General features: G+C 38.3%; 1 protein-coding gene across 2 annotated transcripts in view; it reads left to right on the top strand.

Annotated features, from left to right (window-relative positions):
* Positions 1-21,165, top strand: part of MYOF (myoferlin) — a 159,776-nt gene that overhangs the window by 91,482 nt on the left and 47,129 nt on the right. For both annotated transcript variants that reach the window (XM_044665689.1, XM_044665688.1), the window contains 7 exons: positions 2,894-3,010; positions 8,937-9,114; positions 10,276-10,400; positions 13,648-13,754; positions 16,295-16,487; positions 19,731-19,886; positions 20,476-20,607. In XM_044665689.1, the coding sequence (XP_044521624.1) occupies positions 2,894-3,010; positions 8,937-9,114; positions 10,276-10,400; positions 13,648-13,754; positions 16,295-16,487; positions 19,731-19,886; positions 20,476-20,607 (1,008 nt within the window). The remainder of the gene's footprint in view (positions 1-2,893; positions 3,011-8,936; positions 9,115-10,275; positions 10,401-13,647; positions 13,755-16,294; positions 16,488-19,730; positions 19,887-20,475; positions 20,608-21,165) is intronic.

The raw sequence follows: 21,165 nt of genomic DNA, 5'->3' as shown, positions 1-21,165 counted from the left end.
GCCTATGTGGGGTAAAATGGCATACCCAGGGTCATATAGCTAGTAAGTGTCTGAGGTTAGATTGGAACACAGCTCTTCCTGACTCCTGGTCTAACTCTCTAACCGCTATACCTGAGGGCCATATGCAACCCATAATACTATCAATTGAGATTAAAATGCAATTATGAAATATTTAATCAATTAAAATACAGTAAAATGTAGATAATGTTAATATGTGCTTTTCTAAGTCAATATGTGGCTTGCAGGGATCCTTGGGTACAGTTTAGTAGCCTTTGTTACTATTTGAGTTTGCCATCACCTAGCTACCTCAGTTATATTTCCAAATGAATTCCTTCACTTTCTGTCCTCTCCCAAAGAGTCCTCCCTTATAAAGAAGGAAAAAAGAGAAAAAACATCAAAGCTAACCAACACATCAACCAAATCTGAAATTATCTGCAGAGTTCCATACCAATGGTCTCTCACCTCTGCAAAGAAGTAATGCTAAAATTCTCATACAGGGAATTTTTGTACTGAGTTTAGGCTAAGTGGACATACTTTAAAACACCATTTATTTTGCTTATTTGGTGACCCTGAGCAAGTCACTTAACTTCTTAGGGCTCTAAGCAACTCTTTAGACTATAAGTTGCAAGGGGAACATGCTTGAACACAGTGGGTTCAAATTTGGTCCCAAACATTTCCTACCTATGTGACCCTGGGCAAATCACTTAGCCCCACTTGCCTAGCCTTTGCCCTTTTGCCTTAGAGTTGTTACTAAAACAGAAAGTAAAGTTTCTTTAAAGAAAGAAAATAAAGGTTTAAAAAATAGATTTTAAGTTACAGATCCTCATTGGTATTAGGGAATTCCTCATCCAAGAGTTCCCTTTATTAATTAAATAATTCATGTCCCCATCCCTGTCCTATTTAGTGATGATAGAAATTGTATATTTTTGATAAGCCTCTAAGTACATCCTTCTAGGAAACCATTCCTAATAATGCCAGGCAATACTCTTCTCTCCTTCAAAAGACTCCCCTGATTGTCTATATTCTGTATTCTGGTCTTTGTTTTGCAAAAGCTGCCATGTTGGACTTTGACTGTGTACTGGAGGAGGAAGGGAAAACTCACTGGCTATTGTCTCTAGTTTCTCATACCGTTTGGGGGGTTCCTCAATTAATACTCTCTCATCACTTTCCCAACTCACTCACATGGAACTTTTTGATATAGGCTTTGTCTAGCATTATTCCTTTAACACTATAGGTTCCTTGAGGGCAAAGATTGTTTCATTTTTTGTCTTTGTTTTCTCAGCCACAGTTGTGCCTCGAATATAGCAGGGGCTTAATAAATATGAGTTGAATTGAATTCATTGGGTCACTTCAGCACTTTATTATATATTGTCTTGCTCTCTAGTTATTACTTCTGTTTATCATAGTACCTAACATATAGATAAGACTTTAAGTTTTGTAAAATTCTTTATATATATTATCTCAATTTTAAAAATCCTGATGTTCCAAAAGGTGCAAGCTCTGTGAGAGTAGAGAATAGGTTATGACTCTTAAAGGCAGCTTGGTAGTACAGTAGATAGGGCATGAGACCTGAAATCAGGAAGAAGTGAGTTCAAATGTGACCTTAGACATTTACTAGCTGTGTGACTCTGGAGGTTACTTAACCTCTGTCTGTCTGTTTCCACAACTATGAGATTAATAAAAGCACTTGCCTCCCACTGGTGTTGTGAGAAACAAATGAAATATAATTTGTGAAGCATTTGGCACAATACTTGGCACATAGTGTACACTTCAAAAATGCTTGTTTCCTTCCTTAACTCCCATTTTGCCCTTTACAACACAGTCTACAATCAATATTTGGTGAAATGACTAAACTCTTGAGAAATAATAACATACCAGACCTAATGATAGTCAAGTGTTCCTACCCACCATGACTTCTCCTTCCCCCACCAGACATTATCTCACCAAGAACTTAATTCTATATAGTGAATTTCCTGTTAGATGGAGCCCAAACATCATTCTCAAAGGCTGATTTAACCTACAGAAATAGGGAGATGAGTCCAGACAGGGGGCAACTTCAAGTCTTCCCTTGTTTCCTGGGAAATTGGTTCTGGATCTAATATATTGGTCATAGTACAGTCTGGAAAATGAGTCCTGGGTCTAATATAGTCAGCATAAATCCATTGTTTGGTAGGCTTGGAGGTACAGTTTAAACTGGATCCCCACATTCATATAGTCGACAGTTCTCCAGGCCCTTCAATGTAAGTGATCTCAATGGTCTAACCTCAGTTGTTTTATATCTGATTAAATGGGAAAACATACCATATTCTTGTTTTCCATGCTTATTTACTTTTATTTACTTCTCTGGAAAGTTTAGTTGTTTAGACAATGGAGCATAATCATTCCTATTGGCAGCTTACCCAAATTGCAGGAAACAGCTATTTCTGGAATGCCTCAAGAGCCTGCTTGGCTGTCCTTAAGTTTTTTTGTGTTTTTTTAACCCTTACCTTTTGTCTTAGATTCAATATTAAATATAGGCTCCAAGGCAAAAGAATGTTAAGAACTAGGCAATTAAAGTTAAGAACTTGCCCAGGGTCACATAGCAAAAAAAAGTGCCAGAGTTCACATTTGAACCTAAGACCTCTTGTCTCCAGACCTGGCTCTCTATCCACTGAGCCACCTAACTGTCCCTAACCTAGGAATAAGCTAGATTCACTGGGCTGCTCAAGTTCCTACCATTATCCATGGTTTGCTGAGTTTGGGGCCTGAAGCCTTAACCAAAAAAACCAAGGTCTCTTCATATAGTGAAGGCCTAAGGCACACAGAAAGGTTTAGGGTGTTATCCACAACGGATTTCTTGTTGGATTGTATTCATTTAATAATCATTAATAATAACTGTATAATTGCCTTCTAGGGTGAAGGAGTTGCTTACAGAGGTCGGATTTTGGTTGAACTGAATACTTTACTTGAGAAAACGCCCCCTGACAAGAAGGTTGAAACCATTTCCAATGATGACTTGCTGGTTGTTGAGGTAACTTCTGGACTCACATATCTTGCTAATCAATTCAAATGTTTTTAATGTTTATACAAGTTTATATAAGTTAGAGCAGTGGTTCCCAAACTTTTTTGGCCTACTGCCCCCTTTCCAGAAAAAATATTACTTAGCGCCCCTGGAAATTATTTTTTTTTAATTTAATAGCAATTAATAGGAAAGATAAATGCACCTGTGGCCATCACCATCTTCCTGGATTGCTGCAGCACCCACCAGGGGGCAGTGGCGCCCACTTTGGGAATCACTGAGTTAGAGGTTGCATTTAAGTTGTATTTTTTTCTTGGTCTATTTTAGAGCAGTAAATGCATCTAAGGGTTGAATGGGAAATCAAATGGTCAGCTTTATGTTTAGAAGATGTTTTATGTAGTTAATAATATTTGGTTGTCACAACAGTCTTTTGAGATAGGTTGTGTGAATGTTGCTATCCCCATTATCTAGAAAAGAGAACTGAGGTTAGGAGAAATTAAGTGACTTGTCCGTGATCATATAGCTAGTACGTAAAAAAAGATGGGCCTTGAAGTCAGTTCTTCTGACCCAATTTCTAGGGCTCTTTCTATTTTTGCTTGACTTTGAGGAAGCACTTCAGAGGAAGATATCAGAGGTATCCTCGGCATGATTTTCAAGAAAAAAAGAGAGACAGCTGACTATGATGACCTTGACTGCTTCTCACTGCTTTCCACTGTTGGCAAGAGTAGTCCACTTCTACTTTCACCTCTTGCATGATTCTTGCCATGTTTTCTCATAAATTCTCTACAATTTAATTTATTGAACTAAATAGAAACCTTCTGCTGGTTCTATGAATATTCCATGAGTGCCAGTGAAGCTATGAAATTTGCTCTTATTGTACCTCCTTTCCCAATCACACATTTTCTAGGTGTTATCTGTGTTGCTTTACCCAAATTGCAGGAAATGGCTATTTCTGGAATGCCTCAAGAGCCTGCTTGGCTGTCTTACTTAGAAGTCATTGTTAGCAATGCATCAAGGCCTATTTCTGCCCACCATGCATTCCTCCACTGGCCATTGGGTCAACCACAATTTTGATTTTTCTGATGTTTTAGTGGTTCAGGATTTTCAGTCACATGACACCATTGGGAGAATACTATTGGTCACTCAGAAAGCATTTATTAAATGCCTACTCTATGCCAGGCACTGTACTAAACTCTGAAGATGCAAAGAAAGACAAAAAATAGTCTTGCCCTGGCCCTTAAAGCATTTATAGTCTGATAATAATGTTGGTTAAAAGACTAGGTTTTATAACAGGTAGCACCAAAGAATTATTAAAAGGTCCGTGTAAACTCTTAAATCCTATAAGCTTTCTTCCATTCAATTCTATTGCTAACTCATTGCCTAACTTTTAAGCCTTAGACAGAGATACTGATAAACTAAGTCAATGAGTTGCCCATCCAACTCACTTATTCACAATTTATATAATGGCACTCTTTTTCATTTGCTTTTTTCAAGGGGACAAAGTGGACTTCTCAGACCAAGATTGGATGCCTTCATCTTTTTTTAAAAATTATAACTCTTCTAATAATTGAAAAATATTTTTGATCTATTCTCCCAATATGTTTGCTTAAACTGATGTCTTGCTACCTATCTTTAAACCTGTTTCATTTGGAGTACTATTCCAAATAACTTTTCATTTATTTAGGAAAAGATATCCCTGGAATTTCCCACTGACTTTTCAATGAACCTTTTGTAAGTTCTTTATATATAAATATTCCTCCCAGTTCTAATTTTGGGACTCTTGTAGGGGGAAGAATTAGAAAGAGGCACACACAAATGAGGCATATTAATAGTAGTAATACTAGCTCACATTTATAAAGCACTTTACAATACAAAGCACTTATTAACCCATTTGATCCTTATAACAATTTGGTGAGGTAGGGAGCAAAAGTGTCATTTCAATTTTTTAAGGATCCATGACTTCATCTATTTGAGTATTCTCTTCCTACCATAGTAGATGGTTTTTATAAGTTTCTACGGCTGGGAAAAAAATTATCACCTACTAGCCAGTTGTTACCAACTGTCAATGAGCCCCCTCAAAGTTAGTTAGTCTATGGGGGCAGCTGGGTAGCTCAGTGGATTGAGAACCAGGCCTAGAGACGGGAGGTCCTAGGTTCAAATCTGGCCTCAGCCACTTCCCAACTGTGTGACCCTGGGCAGGTCACTTAACCTCCATTGCCTAGCCCTTACCTTCTGCCTTGGAACCAATACACAGTATTGATTCTAATGAGGAAGGTAAGGATTTAAAAGAAAAAAAAGCAAGCAAGAAAAAACAAAGTTAGCTAGTCTAGTCCTTGGATGATGACTGTGAGTCAAAGAGGCATTAGAGCAAGGCTTTACTGAAGGAATATTATCATTCCCATTTTTTACATGCAAAAAATTGATAGTCTTGAGAGGACCAGGTCAAAAATTGAGAGATTAAGTGAAAGAACCAGTATAGCTTCAGAACAGGTCATGCTAGCTAGCCTTATTTTTGTAGTGAAGATAAAGAGATATGGATTAGATGATGACATAATTAGATAGATTTAGATTAGATTGATGGCCTCAAAGAGTAGCTATTAATCGTTCAATATCAGCATGATAGGAGGTCTGAAATAAAGGACTCTCATCAGATCTCTTCTGGAGTGCTATGTTCAGTTTGGGGTACTATAATTTAGGAAGGACATTGAGGAACCTAAGAGAATCCAGAGGGCAACCAAGAGAGTGAAAAGTTTTGGGGTTGTGACATATGAGAACCAGCTGAGGAAACTAAGAATGTGCAACCCAGAGAAAAGAAGACCCAGTGGGGTTGTCTATCTTTAAGTATATGAAAACTGTCTTCAATTATCTGAAAGCTTTTCATGTAGAGGGATTAAATTTGTTCTATTTGGTTGTACTGGACAGAATCAGGAGCAGTGGGCAAGTTGTGAAGAACCAAATTTAGGCTTGCTGTGAGGAAAAATTTTTCAATAATTAGAGCTTTTCCTGTGTGGAGTGGGTTGTATTAAGGGGTAATGAGTACCAACCTCTTAGAGGTTTTCAAATAGAAGTTTAATGACCACTTGTCAGGTTTGTTATAGTGGGAATTCCTTATATATGAGTTGTACTAAATGGCCTCTGAGGTCTCTTCCAAATATCAAATTCTATAACTTCTCCATGTGAATCACTCAGAGTCACATGGTATGTTCCATTCTATTGAGCTTCTTCATTTTTATATGAAGGATATGAAACTCTGGGTAACCAACCACTAAGGTCACTTAAACTAGATTTTATCTGTGACATTTTTGGAACATGGGTAATTTTCCATGTAAGTAAAATAAGCAGAAAAGGCCAACTGAGACTAAACATCCAATGGAAACTTAAGTTCAAACCATTCTTTGGAGGTGCGAGTGGGCTGAAATACATTTTAGATGAGTAATTACATAGGAGATGTGGTATAAAGGATGGCTGTCATCAGAGAAATATATGACTGGAAAAATAGATGGTCTTGTCAGGTCCCAAGAATGAGGAGTTAATGAGAGACAGCTTAGGTGCTCCATTTTAATCCTCATAATGGCAAGAAAATGGAGGAAGGACTCCCAACACACTTGATGGCAAAACTGTGCTGAAGTTACAGGAAGACAATGACACAGGTCATACCAAAGCCACAATTGTGGATGGGTTACATAAATGAGAGTCTGCCCATCATTACATTTTAGATCTGCTATATTTCTGTTGCCTGAAGGCTCTAGAACAGGAGTCAGCAACATATATGGCTCTCGAGCCATATATGGCCCAACCGACCAGTCCTGGCAGAGCCCCAGGATGTGCCCCAGGGGGCCCTTCAGCCCCCACCCCATATTCCAGCGCCTTCCGCCTCCATCCTCCTCCTTCCGCAGGCATTTATAGTTCTCACGGCCAAAAAGGTTGCTGACCATTGCTCTAGAAGGTCAAAGAAGCATTAAATTGTGTTTACTCAGCTATGTTTCTTACCAAAACTTAATATTGTACTAAATAAAACACTATATGATTTCCAATAAGAATTGACAAACAAAGATTATTCTGGATAAAACCTCAGTTAACTAGACTGTTCATCAATAGTCATGGTTACTATCTTGGCTACTGCCCCTTTAATTCATATGGCACCAAAGATCATGATAAGTCCTCGAGACAGCCTTGTCATGGCTACAAGAGAGGCCACAGTTCTTGAAGCACACTCACATCAGAGCAGGTGGGCATGATCATGAATCACTCTGCAGAGTCATTGAAGTACTATGAGCTGGGAAAATCCCAAGAGAAATTAGTCAGGAAACTCCTACAGAGGGTCAAATTGTTCTGACTATACTCAGCAATGGAATGCTGCTTTTAGCTTCTCTGACTTGGGCTGCACAATGGTACACAGACCAACAAAGAAACCGAATAGAATTGAATAAATAGACTCAGAGGTTCATTTGGAAGAACCCCTATCTAGTTCAAACGCCTCATTTTACAGATAAGGAAACGAACAGACTTGCCCAAGGTCACTTAAGTAGTCAGTGGCATTTGAATTCATGTCTTAGGACCCTAGATCCAATACACTTTCCAAAACAAATCTCAACCAGACTGATTAGTGGTCTACAAAGTTATGGTGGCATCTCCCTTTTGAAAGGGCTAAACTATTGACCTGCTACTGCCAGTGATTCGAGATCTTTCAATCCATTTTACTCATATACTATATCTTATCTACTGTATCAAATGAAATATTATATGTAAAGCACTTGTAAACCTTAAAGCACTATATAAACAATAGCTATTGTTGTGTTGGTGTTATTTATATTTTATGTTGGCTGGCAAAGACCATCTAGTGCCCACAAGCAGTCTCCTGGCACTGGAATAAGAGCCTAGAGAATGGCTCTGTGTACAGAACAAGTTGTATTTGACAAGGTTTCCTTATAGCTACCAGACAGTATTGGAAGTAAGCCAGTACTAATAAAAGTAAGCCAAAGAAATACCTAGGATATGGTGAAGCATAACTTCAAAAATGCCTATGTAGCTGTAGTTTACTAGGGTTCTGGGCTGAGGAAAACTGGTGGGTGGACCAATTAAACAGGACTTGCACTCAACTAAGATGGTATGGCTCTTCCTTTGTACAAGTTTGGGACAGAAATATGAATCCAAGGAGCAAGGTTGACAACATGGCCATTTGCCTTCAAATTGCTATTGCAATCAACTGCCAAAGGACAGTTTTCATAAGTGCATTGTGTGGAGAGGGCAGCTCAGCACATTTGCCAAAAGGTTCTAAATGTGATCTCCAATGGCAGTACAATTAATTAATTGTTAGGTACTTATTAAGTGCCTACTTCTAAAGGTCTACTATTAAGTGTCTTCTATATACCAGGCAGCATTCTAAGCACTGAGGAAAGAAAGACAAAGAATGAAACAACCCCTCCCTTCAAGGAACTTACATTCTAATGACAAAAAGAGGCATCATAATGCAGGGAAAGAAAACTTGGCTTGGAGCCAGGAAATTGGGCTTCAAGTATTGGTACTAATATTAACTATCATCCTTGGGCAAATGACTTGTTTGTCTTTTGACTTCAATTCTTTCATCTATAAACCAAGGAATTTGAACAAGATTCTCTTAGTGTTATATATTTAGAGTTGGAAGGGACCTTAGAAGTCCTGTAGTTTAACCTCTTCATTTTACAGACGGGCAAACTGAGACCTAACATGGTTAAATGATGCAGACAATCAGTATCAGGGCTAGTATTCACACACGTCCTGCTTCTTCAAGTTCAGGACTTTTTTTGCACTCTAACATGTTGAGGAGGTTGGATTAGATGACTTCTGAGGTCTCTTCCAGTTTTAAATCTATAACGTATTGGTTTATTGAATCAAGAATTCACCTGCAAGAGAAAAGATTTTTTGAATTGTTTTTTTTTTCTTCTATTGTAACCTGTAGAAATATCAGCGTAGGCGAAAGTATAGCCTGTCTGCGGTATTTCATTCTGCAACCATGCTGCAAGATATTGGAGAGGCCATTCAGTTCGAAGTCAGCATTGGCAATTACGGCAATAAGTTTGATGCTACCTGTAAACCTTTGGCATCGACGACTCAATACAGTCGGGCTGTGTTTGATGGTAAGAAGGATTATTAGCACTCATAGAATTTGCTTCTCTCTCCACTACCTGGTCAATGCACCTGCCATTAATCAGTTATCTCCTTATGGAGAGGGATTGTGTCTTATTCCTCTTCACTTTCTTCACAGGGCCTTGAACTTAGTAGTCCTTCAACAAAAATATGTTGAGTCAATAAATGAATGAATGAAAGAGTTTTCACTTCCCCTCTAGTATTTTCTAGGGGTAAATAGTCTAAAAAGAATGTAACCACAGGGCCAGTGACAATAAACAGGAACCCCACACCCCTTCCTGCTTCTTATTAGGTTTTTCACATTCTGAGCTGAACATTGGGGAGCCCAAGGTCAGTGGGGTAAAATCTCTGAGGCAGATTATGCCCCAAATCTATCCCTGCATCTAGCCATCCTGTCATATACTCAGGCTGGGGAGGCCAGATGAAGAGAGACAGAGTGTTCTTTTGCAAAGCTAATGAATTTCTCCCTTATCTCATCCCCATTAGGGGAATGGGGAGGAGGAACTGAGTCAATGTGTACATGCATTACTTTTCTGAAATTTTGAATCCACTTCATCCCAGTTCACAGTTTACTAGGCATTTTACAAAAGACCAGGATAAGATATAAAAACAAAATAAACCCAAAGCCTAGAGATGTATAGTGTGTTACTGAAGTTCCTCGACCAGGAAAGAAAGAGTCAGAAGTGGTCATTTCTATTTTTTTGTTGTTGTTATTTTGGCAAACTTGTCTGTTACTCCTAATCCTAAAGAAATGACCATAAAGTTTAGCAATTCACCCAATGATCACACAGCTAGTTTAAGTCAGAGGCAAATCTTCTGAACCCAGAGGAAGATCTGAACCTTTCCAGTCTTCAAATCTATCCTTTTAGCCACAATACTTGATAAGGGCAGAGAAAATGAACAAAGGCATTTTTATACAATTTTCAATGAGTGCAGAAACAAAAAAGGTTTCTGGTTTACCCCCAAGTAAACAGAATATTACATAAACTGGAATGTTTCATTCTCTGAGCATTCTGGTTAATCAATATTTTATCATGGCAAACCAAATGTTAAATGGTTATAGTTAGAGGTCTTGTCTGAAAAATTATTTCATAAACAAGTAACTTTTCAAGTATTAAATATAATGCTAATTCATAGATGTTCTATACTAGGGAATTTCTATTATTATTTGCCATGGGCCCAGACAAAGCCAGTGGTGACTCTGACTTCTTATTGGGAAGACATAAGTCACAGACTGGATGCAGTGAACACCATTCTCGTCATGGCAGAACGGCTGGTAAGTCATTCCAAATTTCCCATTCTTGCTCCTGCATCTCTTCTTCTATCTACAATCTTCTAGAGATTTAGCAAAGATGATCTCCAGAGCAAAAAAGGCACAGTAAAATCAATCATTCAATCTATAATCATTTATTAAGTATTTACTATGTCAGGCAGCATGCCACACATGAGGATTATAATCAAAAAGGAAAAACAGATCCTTCCCCCAAGGACCTTACATTCTAATTGACTAGGCAACACTGTATATTAGTGGATAAATTAAGTACACATATATTATATATATGCAAAATATATATATATATATACATATAGAGAGAGAAACAGAGAGGGAGAGAGGGAGAGAGAGAGAGAGAGAGAGAGAGAGAGAGAGAGAGAATATAGAAGGTAACTTTAGATGAGGATTCATTAGGAGTTAGGTAAGGGTATGAGGTAGTGGGGACCAGAAAGATTAAAAAAGAAAATTAGAGCATATAGTGGGTTCTTTGATACTAGGGCAGTGAGAATTCATACCAAAAAGAAAAAAATTACTTTGCTATAATTGTTGAACTCTGATTTTGCTTTCCTTTCTGGTAATACCTTCCTCATTTGGAGATTAGAATTTCTTTTAATGGGATTGTTATTATTTCACATTTCATTTTTGATTAGGACCATGGAAGAGGGGTTGGGGTGGTAGTATAGAAAGTTGTTTAGGGTGGGATGCAGGAAGCAGGGAGGATTACATGTGAAGATCCTTCTCCATAAGCCAAAGACACCAAGGCTATGAAGTGGAGCACTGAGGATAAACTTGTTCTTGTCTTAGTGATTTTATCCCTTCATTAGATTGGTCCTAAAAATCTATTCTTATACCTTATATTGGAATAAAAGTGACCCTAGTTCTACCAAGACAATGCTAAAGGAGCATAAGCTCTATCAAGTCCTTTTTAGCTGGAAAGGCTTTGAGTATGGGACTGTGAATGTCTGTCCTCAGAGGATCTGCCTAGCTAAGTATTCAAAGGATCCTTGTTTCGAGTCACAGCAATCAGTGAGAAGCACCCATTAGGGTGAGAAGGGGTTGTATGTACCACTGAAGGAGGTAACATCTTAGATCATTTGAAGATAAGGAATAAACTTTCCTAAGGCCCAACTTTCCAGTACCAGGGCTCAGGAGGCCAGATGGTTCCAGATAGATCCACTGGGAGGGAGCAGGTGCTTCAGGAAGTTTATAATATTTCAAAGGACATCTAGTCTGATGCTCTCATTTACAGATAATATGAAGTATAAGTGACTTGCCCACGGTCATAAGCATCAGGAGAAGTCCTCTGATTTGAAAGCCATGGCTTTTCCCATCATATTCTTCTAACTCCAGGGCAATGGATACAAAGGGGAAATTTGGGTAGGTGGGTAGGAATATGGCACTGTGCTAGTTATCAAGGATATAAAGATCACAATGAAACAGTCTCTGCCCTCAAGAAGCTTATATTCTATTGGAGTGAGACAACATTTGCATATATCTAAATAGATACAAAATAGGAAATAAATACAAATAATTACAGAGGGAATCATATGCACAGAGGGAATCATCAGTACATACAAATTATATGAGAAATAAAAACAAGTAATTGTGGGAGGAATCAAGAAGTGGCTTTTTAGTTGAACTTTGAAGGAAATTAGTGATTCTGAGAAATGGAGATAGGTGTCCTAGAGTCAGTAGAAGGGTATAGTAGGTGATGGAGGCACAGATAAGAGAAGTTTAGAGTGGATAGACATCCAATGTGTAACGTATGGATCGTTTGCCAGTGGGTGTCAGGAACCCAGCCATGGTGCCTGTACTTTGGAGGTCCTTTTTTGTTGAGAGCAAAGTAGGATCCCTGGTCCAGGAGGGCTTGAAGTACATAGCCAGATTCCAGTGCAGGTGCTTAGATACAAGAAACAGAACAAGGACCTGGTTCCTAGGCAGGCATTCTATTTACAGAACCTATAGCCCATCCCTTCCTTTGTCCCCATTTTTTTTACCATTGATTTTTATTTTTTTAATATTTCACATAAAGTTGAGGCCACAAGGAGTTAAGCAGTAAACCCAAAGACAGCTTGTGAGCTACAGTGAGGAGAAGAGCTTTATCACTAAGGAACAAGGCAAAAGTTGAATTAGTTAGATTTGTGGTGCATCCATAGGCCTTTCTATTTTCCCTAACTAGCCTGAGTGTGACTAAGTTTCCAGATGGGGTTAAGAGGCCTCAGCTGAAGTGACACGAGAGCATGATGGAGTCAGGCTGATCATTACCTGGTTTTCTGTCTGTGGCACTTGACTGTGCCTGGGCTCTTTGCATGATTCAGATCATGGATGACTTCCATGATCATTTTTTGGCATTTTCTCCTTTGGGTAGATTCTGTGTGGCAACTTCTGTTCTCTAGCCTTATGCAGTGAGAGTCAGTGAATCATCAAGGGACAGAAAAAAATGGGCCTTTACTCTAAAATGGGTGCTAGGCTGAGTTTAAGCCCTGCTGAGAAAGAAAAAAGGCCTTCAGGTATTTCCTGTGAATAGAAGGCAGTAGCTGCTCTTCTTTCATACCTGAGGGTTCCTAATGTTCTAGGACTATAGGATGAGAACAATGCCCCAACTTTAGCCCAATTATAGTTAATCAAAGTCTATGTAGGAGGTGACATTGACACTTCTCTCTGCTTAGAGTTTTAAGGCTAAGTTTACAAAACTAGTCAGCTCTAAAAGAATTTCTTTAAAATAGAAAAACATAAAATAGTGATTTTTAGAATTTAGCATTAAGTGGAAATGGAGAATTCCTCATGGGTAAGAGGGCATTTCAAACCATCAAAACCAAAAAATCAACATTTGTCAAATGCCTTTTATATGCCAAGCACAGGGTCAGGTAATGGGGTTATAAAGACAAAAATGAAACTTTCCCTGCTTTCAAAGAGTTTACATTCTCTCCATTATTTCTCTACTGTAACAACTCCCCCATCCCACCTCTTACAACAGCATTTTAAAGAAAAAAAATAGTAGTAACCAGTGTGTGTGTGTGTGTGTGTGTGTGTGTGTGTGTTTTAAGTGCATACTAGTTTGGACTTCCTATAATTAAACATTTTTGCTTTTCTTCATTATATGTATTTTTCCATTTCTTCATTGTAATTAACTTGCAGAGGGGTGAGTAAGAAAAGGAATTGGGAATGAGGGAAAAGGCCTAGGAAGACAAATTTAAGACCATTTTCTGATTATTCTTCTTTTATTTCCCCCTTCTGCCCCATATTTTAGCACTTGAACATTGAGAATTTAAAATCAGGAATACAAGCCAAAATGCCTGGGAACCGTTTGGCTGAAATGTGGCTGAAGTTGATTGATGAACTTGTAGAGGATACAAGGTAAACTCATTTTCCAACCGGAGCCATTAGTGAGTACTTTGTCTAGTTATAGATTATATAGCTCTTCCCACCCCCTTTTAAATATTCCTCCTTTTTACAGTGAAGAAGCTGAGGCCCAAAGAGATTAAAATAGCTCTCCTAAAGTCTTACAGCTAGTAGAGTCTGGATTTCTAATTCAGGTTTCCTGAGTTCCATTTAATAAAGTCTGGGCCTCCAGAATTTCTTAAAAAATAATAATAATATCTAGGGTTCTAAAAAGCCCCCTCTGGGAAGGGAGTGGTGACACTGGCACAAATGCTAGGAAATCTCCAGTTTCTGCCTTTGTGCTAAGTAACCTAAGGAAGTTGTGGTCAGCCCCACCCAGCTTGCCCAATTCAGCTGGCTTTTTTCAATCTGCCCTATTCAATCCACCCACTTCCAGAGCTGGATTCAAGAGGGGGCTTCCTCCTTGTGGGGTGGTTAGCTGGGGGCAAGGGGAGGTAAATCCTTTCTCATTCCTTCCCTTCTACAAACCCATACTGACCACTCTGGATAGATTAAAGCAAAATGACTTTGTGTTTTCATGCAAGTGAGTATTAAGGGAAGAGGAATGGGTTGGGGTTTTTCCTCATTTTCCCCCCCAAAAAATGGAACAGCATTCCTAAATTTACAGACACTCTAAAACCAAAGCTATTTAATTTGCAATTTTAAAAAATGCTTTATGACTTTGGCTGAAGGGTCCCCATTTAAAAGACTTACTGCTGCTTTTTGACTGGGTCAGTCATAGGTTTATGATTGAAGACTTCTGAGACTGTGGATTTTGTCATTCAAGGGAAATGGAACTTGTTTTAGATCCAGACAAAGTATTCTTGACCAAACCAGTAGGAGAGAGGAATTTGGGGAGGAATTATTATGCCAAACAGCCAGAACTAACTGGATTTTATTATTCTTGAAGACTGTTTAAATGCTTAGGAATTTTCCTGTGCTCTTCTACCCCCTGGTGGTGTACCTATTAATGACATTTCAGTTGGATTTAGAGACAATGAAGGAATCATTAATTCTTTGTAGAGCTCTACTCTTTGAATCAGTGGGGTTGGTAGGAGAGGGAGGAGTCACAAACTTACTTTCATTTTAAATACTCATTTTAGTGATGGAAACCTTCAACTGGGCAAAAATTGTAGAGGTGATATCGTTTTATATATATATATATATATATATGTATATATATGTATATATGTATGTATATATATTTCCTATTTGATCTCCCTTTAAAATTACTGTGGATTGTGGGCTTTATTAAAAAAAGTAACAGGATATAGTAAATAAAGTCAGGAAGAGCCAAGTTCAAATCTTACCTCTAGCTAGTCAAATTATTTCACCTCTGTGTGGTTCTCTCTAACCTATTAAGTCAGGTAATAATAAGCTGTCCCTGTTTATGCACCAGGCACATAGTACAGAATCTGATTTGTGGTGGTAGTTCTCCAAGCTGGTGAGACTAGGTGTATTATTTGATAAACAAAAGCTGTCATACAGCTTTAGTACATTCCAGTTTATTATTGTGATATTTAAAGCTTACCTAAGAAATTCTTAATTTAAGGACATGTTCAGTCATTTCCAGTTGTGTCTGACTCTTTGAGGCTCCATTTTCTTGTCAAAGACACTTGAAACATTTTGCCATTTCCTTCTCCAACTCATTTTACAGATGAAAAACTAAAGCAAACAAGAATAAGCGGTTTGCCCCAAAGTCACAGGGTCAATAAGTGTCTGAAGGCAGATTTGAACTCAGGAAGATGAGTCTTCCTTACACCAGACCTGGCACTTACCATTGTGCCATTTAGCTGCCTTTAAGGACATATATGTTTCTTTAAATTGTCTCTGTTTAGGAATCTCAGCAAAATTCCCTAAGTAGAACTTCCAGTTTGGTCAAGTAACTTCCAGTTTGGTCAAGTAACTTTTGCCTCAGGGCAGGAAATTTTGATTGTGTTAAAAGCACCTTACTGAGATTGCTTCTTCCCCTATCTATCTGACCAGCAGCTTTGTCTAATTGCATCCTTTCTTCCTTGCCCATCTCTTCCCTTGCTAGTCTCTCAACCTGCCTTGTCCACTGGCATCTTTGCCTCCTTGCCTTGATTGGCAGCCACATCTTTAGCATTCTAGAAATTTCAAAATTCTATGAATTGTGCTTCCATTCTAGCTGAACCTCAACCCCATTTTCTCCAAGTAAAAATATTAATAACTATTGCTCTGCTGCCAGGAGTTAGGAACTTAGGGAGGAACTGATAACAATGCCCATTTGCCACCCAGGATAATTTGATGGAAAGAGCAGGCAAGATGGTCTCTAAGGTTCCTTCCAATTTCAAAATTCAGTGATTCAATGAACTGGTAAAAGCAGGGTCAAATTAGATTTTTACCACTTCCTAGCTGTATGACTAAACAATTCACTTAGTAATACTGGCTTAGAGAAAACCAGTTGTTTTCTTTAATGTTTTTACATTTTCAAAATGAAATCGATTTTGTGTCATGTGAAATTGTGACTTTTTCTTTCTCTTTTTTGTTTTTAGCATGCCATTGCCCTCATTAGAAGGCAAATCTAACGTCACCGTTCTAGACACTCAGATCCAAAAGCTGCGTCTTCGATCCCTTATCCAGATTCAGGAAGCAGCTACAAAAATGAGATCTGAAGCCAGAGATGTAAAGTCTACTTTGACAGAAATTGAAGATTGGTTTGATAAGCTAATGCAACTTTCTGAAGAGGTTAGAACTTTAAAATACTATAAAGTTTACCTAATAGATGCTTCTGTGCAAAGATATCAGCCATGTCATGTTCATAAAGTTACCATGAGATTACATTTCACTAAAGATCAGCATGTGAATAGTAGAGCAAATGTCTTATCTATGATCCTTTAGAGGTCGGTTTGTCTTGAGAACATGTAGATGTGGTCTAGTCTGCTCCTTTCTCCTTGGGCTAGTTAGGACTCTTTGGAGGATAAATTGTATTCAAATCAGCCCTAGGGGTGAGTCCTCATAGGTTCTAGAACAAACTAGACCCTTTAGTCATCTCTTGGTTGGATTAAACCTTTGTGTCTAGTCTGAATATTTCCAGGTTTAATTACTAGACAGAACCAACAGTCTTGGGGCTGATCCATCAATGAACTGCTTTGGAGGAGTAGATGCTGGTGGTTTCACAGGCTCATTAGCCAACACTCATCTGACTACATGAGATAACATTCCAGTCTAGAATTTTAATACTGACTGAATGAACTGTTTGGTGGGAAGATTTATATAACCTCAGAAATAAAGAAATTCAAATCAAGATGATAGAGGAATGAAAAACAGGAAAGAAGAAAAATGATTCTATCTTCCCAGATTAAACTGAAGGAAAAGGTTGGAGATCTCCCCTGGTCTAAAGTGTTGTTAAGGAGGAAAGGTTGAAGTGGTTGACCAGAGGGGACAGATAACTGGAGGCCAGGATGCTTAAAAACCTTGAGATCCTATCATATGAATACTTCTTGAAGTAACTGGAATGTTTAACCTAGAGTAGAATAGGCTTGGTGGGGATGTGATGATAATGGTTTTCATTTACATAAAGAATCATCATGTGGAAGAGAAATTAAACTTATTCTGTTTGGCTCCAAAGAACAAAAACAAACAAAGATGAATGGAAGATGCTGAGGCAGATTTTCCCTCCATGTAAAGAAAAACTTTCTATCAGATGTAATTATAAATATTTATTAAGTGGCTACTGTGAACCGGGTATAGTGCTGGACTCTGAGGATACAAATACAAAGAATGAAAAACTCCTTGATCTTACTCAGCTTTCATTTTATGAAGGAAAATAAACATTACAATTTATATTTTATCCTAGTTAAGAGGAGTTGAAGTTTATTGAGTAGGGGAATCACAGGATTTGTGTTCAAGGACAATCGCTTTGGCAGGTATATGGGATAAGGAATTTAGAGGCAGGCTACTACTGTAATCTAGGCAAGAAATGATGATGATGGCCTTATAGGTTCATAGTTGAATGCAAATTGGACCAAATGACTTCTGAGGGTCCTTGTATCTTTCTTCCTCACTTGTTGTTTAAACTGAGTAGGAAGGTCAGTGGCATGAGGAGGCTAAGGCTAGAGGAAGGAGAGAGGACAAATAAATAAAAGATTAAGAGATTGACTTAAGGATAGGGTGGGGAATCATCACAATAAGAGTAAGGATCAGGGTCAGTAGATGCGAGGAATCTGGGGACCTAAGAAGTAAAGTGATTGTTCCCAAAGATTTAAAATTTTGTAAGTAAAGCAAGTTACAACAAGATCTTCCATGTTTAACTGGTCTGGGGTCATGACAGTCACTGGAGTCAAAGAAGGTGATTAATTTTGACATCATGGTGTTTGACAGCTCGTAAAAATGAACAGTGAAGTTTCTAACTGTACCACTTCCCTGTTTAAGAAACACCAATGGCTCTCTATTCTCTCTGGAATAAAATATGGACTCCTCTGTTTGGCAACTAAGACTTACCACAGTATAGCTCCAATCTATCTTTATGACTCCTTTTTATGAACTTTATTGTAGCCAAATTGGCTTACTGTTCCCTGTAAGTGACATCTCATCTCCCACTTTGGTGCCTTTGCACAATCTCTCTCCCACACTTAGAATGCTCTCCTTTTCATCCTTGTTCTTCAAAGTCTTACCTTCTTTGTTAAGTGCTCCCTGACCTTCCTCTGGCTAATCACCTTGATATTAGTTTTATACTAATAATTTTATGTAATACAATCACTTTGTATTAATTTTGAATGTATTTACTTATATGTGAATATATTGTATCCTTTCAGTAGAACATAATCTCCTTGAGAGCAGGAATAATCTTCTTTTTGTCTTTGCATTTTTAGCACCTAGCATGTTGTCTGGCAAATGATGGGTGCTCAATAAATTCTTGTGGATGGATAGATGGATGATTGCCAAAGTTGAGAAGAAACAAATGAACTAGATGCTGAGGTCACTGAGGAAGGTTGAAATTAGCCATTAAACATAGTAGATTGTAGTAGTAAGGATTTGTAGTACTAAAAATAGTAGTAAGGATTTAGAGAGGATTTCCAAAGAGAATTAGAATGATGGTGATGGGTCAATGTTCTGGAAATGGTTTGGGGAGGTAAGGAGTAGACTGACCTTTCCCAGTCTATTGAGGTGTAGAGAAGAAGTGGCATTTCAAAGACATACGATTTTTCAATATAACAATAAAGAGATTTTAATTTAAAAATTGAATGAACAGAAAATAATGAGTTTGAACTTGGTCAGCCATCCAATAAACATTTATTAAGTGCTTACTATGTGTTAAGCACTGTGCTAAGTGCTAGGTTTACAAATAAAGTCAAAAGGCAGTCCCTATTCTCAAGGACCTCATTATCCAATGGGGGGAGACCACATACAAACAACTATGTACAGATGCACTACATATAGGATAAAGTGAAGATAATAAACAGAGGAAATATACTAAAATTAAGAGGGATCAGGAAAGACTTCCTATGATAGGTGGGATTTTAGCTCTATGTAAGCCTGTTTCTAAGTCATTGGACAGGCCAAGACCCAGAATGCCTAAACCTGGCCAAGGGGAACTGAAAGGGGAAGGATTTGCAAGACCTTACTAAACTCCAGAATGCCTAGACTAAAAATAATCATAGGAGATACTAAAGCAGACTGACCTTTACCTGGTGGTACAAAATGGCACTAAATTAAATAAGAAACATGATTCTCAATATGGCATAATAGGAAGACTACTGGACTTAGATGAAGAGGGCTTGAGTTCAAATCCCACCTAACTCTTCCACTTATTACCTGAGTGATGTTGGACAAATTATTGAACTTCCCTGGGTCTCCAAATAAGCCTCATGTTTGACATCTCTGTTCTAAGACCCTTTTACATCTCTACAATCCTATAATACTTTTTTTATTTAGCAGGATAGGAATTCTTACTTTTGGCTTCTTTTTTCTATTCACCAAAAATGCCAGCCACAAAACAGTATGCCTGATATTATCATATGGATGATCCGAGGAGAAAAAAGATTGGCCTATGCTAGAATTCCTGCACACCAGGTTTTATATTCTACTACCAGTGAAGAAGCTTCTGGGAAATACTGTGGGAAGACCCAGACCATCTTTTTGAAGGTAAAGAGCTTTATCCTTCTTGATATTTAAAATGCTTACCTATAAAACCCATGTTTCTTAGACTAACAACTGCAAAATAATTGTTTAAAAAATACCATTTCCTGCTGGCCCAGTAGGAAGTAAGAACCATACTGTGTATCTCAAGTTTATTGAACCAGGTTTATTTTTCTCCTGCAATTTTCCTTAAGACAAAATAGGAAGTGTCATTATTCTCAGCAGTGAGTCAGAGCAATCTCCCTAATGGATCAGGCTTGGAAAAGGAATAGTAGGGGAGGAAGGTACCACTTCTTTTGTTTGTTTCTGGTAACTCCAGGGGGTGAATCATAGGATATTGTTTAGAGGAAATTCTCTGTTGTTATTGGATTCCCTAACTCCTGCCATTGTCCAATTTAGGGGAAGAGAGGACATTCTTTTTCTGTTATTATTTTATTTTTCTGTGTGTGGTCAAATCAAACAGAAATTTATCTTTAAAAAAAAAGTGTTATCCTAATCTGTGTTGGGGTAAAATGTCTCTCCCTGTCTTAAGGCTCTTGTTTTAATGTCACTGCCCATGATTGACCCCATAAACTATTTACCATCTGCATTCCAGTACCCACAGGACAGGAGCCATGGTGTGAAGGTTCCAGCAGAACTTCGGGTTAACATTTGGCTTGGATTAAGTGCTGTTGAAAAGAAGTTTAACAGCTTTGCTGAAGGAACATTCACTGTCTTTGCAGAAATGGTATATTTGGTTTTTCTCTCGTGTAACCTTTTTACTTCTCTCTCTTGGAAACTCAAATTCCAATGAAAGGCCCCTCCATGAGCATCCCTGGGAGGAACTGGCCTGTACAGTATCCAGGCCTCCACGCCTCCTTCATCCATTTCACCGATTACGTAACTATGAAAGTGACAGCTCTGAGTGCAGCATGTGGCCGCCATCCTCAGAGGATCTCACATTTCCAGAGGGATCGTTGTCTTCCACATGGCCTTCATGTGACCTCCTTCGAGTTCCCCAGAACTCTGATTACATTCCATTTACTCAGCTGTGATTCACAAAGCAACCCAGAGGCCTCAGGCCTCAGAGAATTGAGAGCTCGGAGCTCCCAGGAGCTCCACTCTTAAAGGCATGATTTTGAATGACCCTTGTGGAATCAGATTTGGATCATTTAGCAAGGAAGGAGGCATTCAGGACCAGAGTGTCAACACATGGTGAAATAGGTTTGATCCTAAGTATTGTTACCGCTGACATATAATAGAATAAACAAAGCTGCCCATTAAAAGAGACTTTCATCTGGCCTCA

Source organism: Gracilinanus agilis, chromosome 2 (assembly GCF_016433145.1).
Source record: "Gracilinanus agilis isolate LMUSP501 chromosome 2, AgileGrace, whole genome shotgun sequence".
In the NCBI taxonomy this organism is placed as follows: Eukaryota; Metazoa; Chordata; class Mammalia; order Didelphimorphia; family Didelphidae; genus Gracilinanus; species Gracilinanus agilis.
This window is presented reverse-complemented; position numbering and strand designations above follow the sequence as displayed.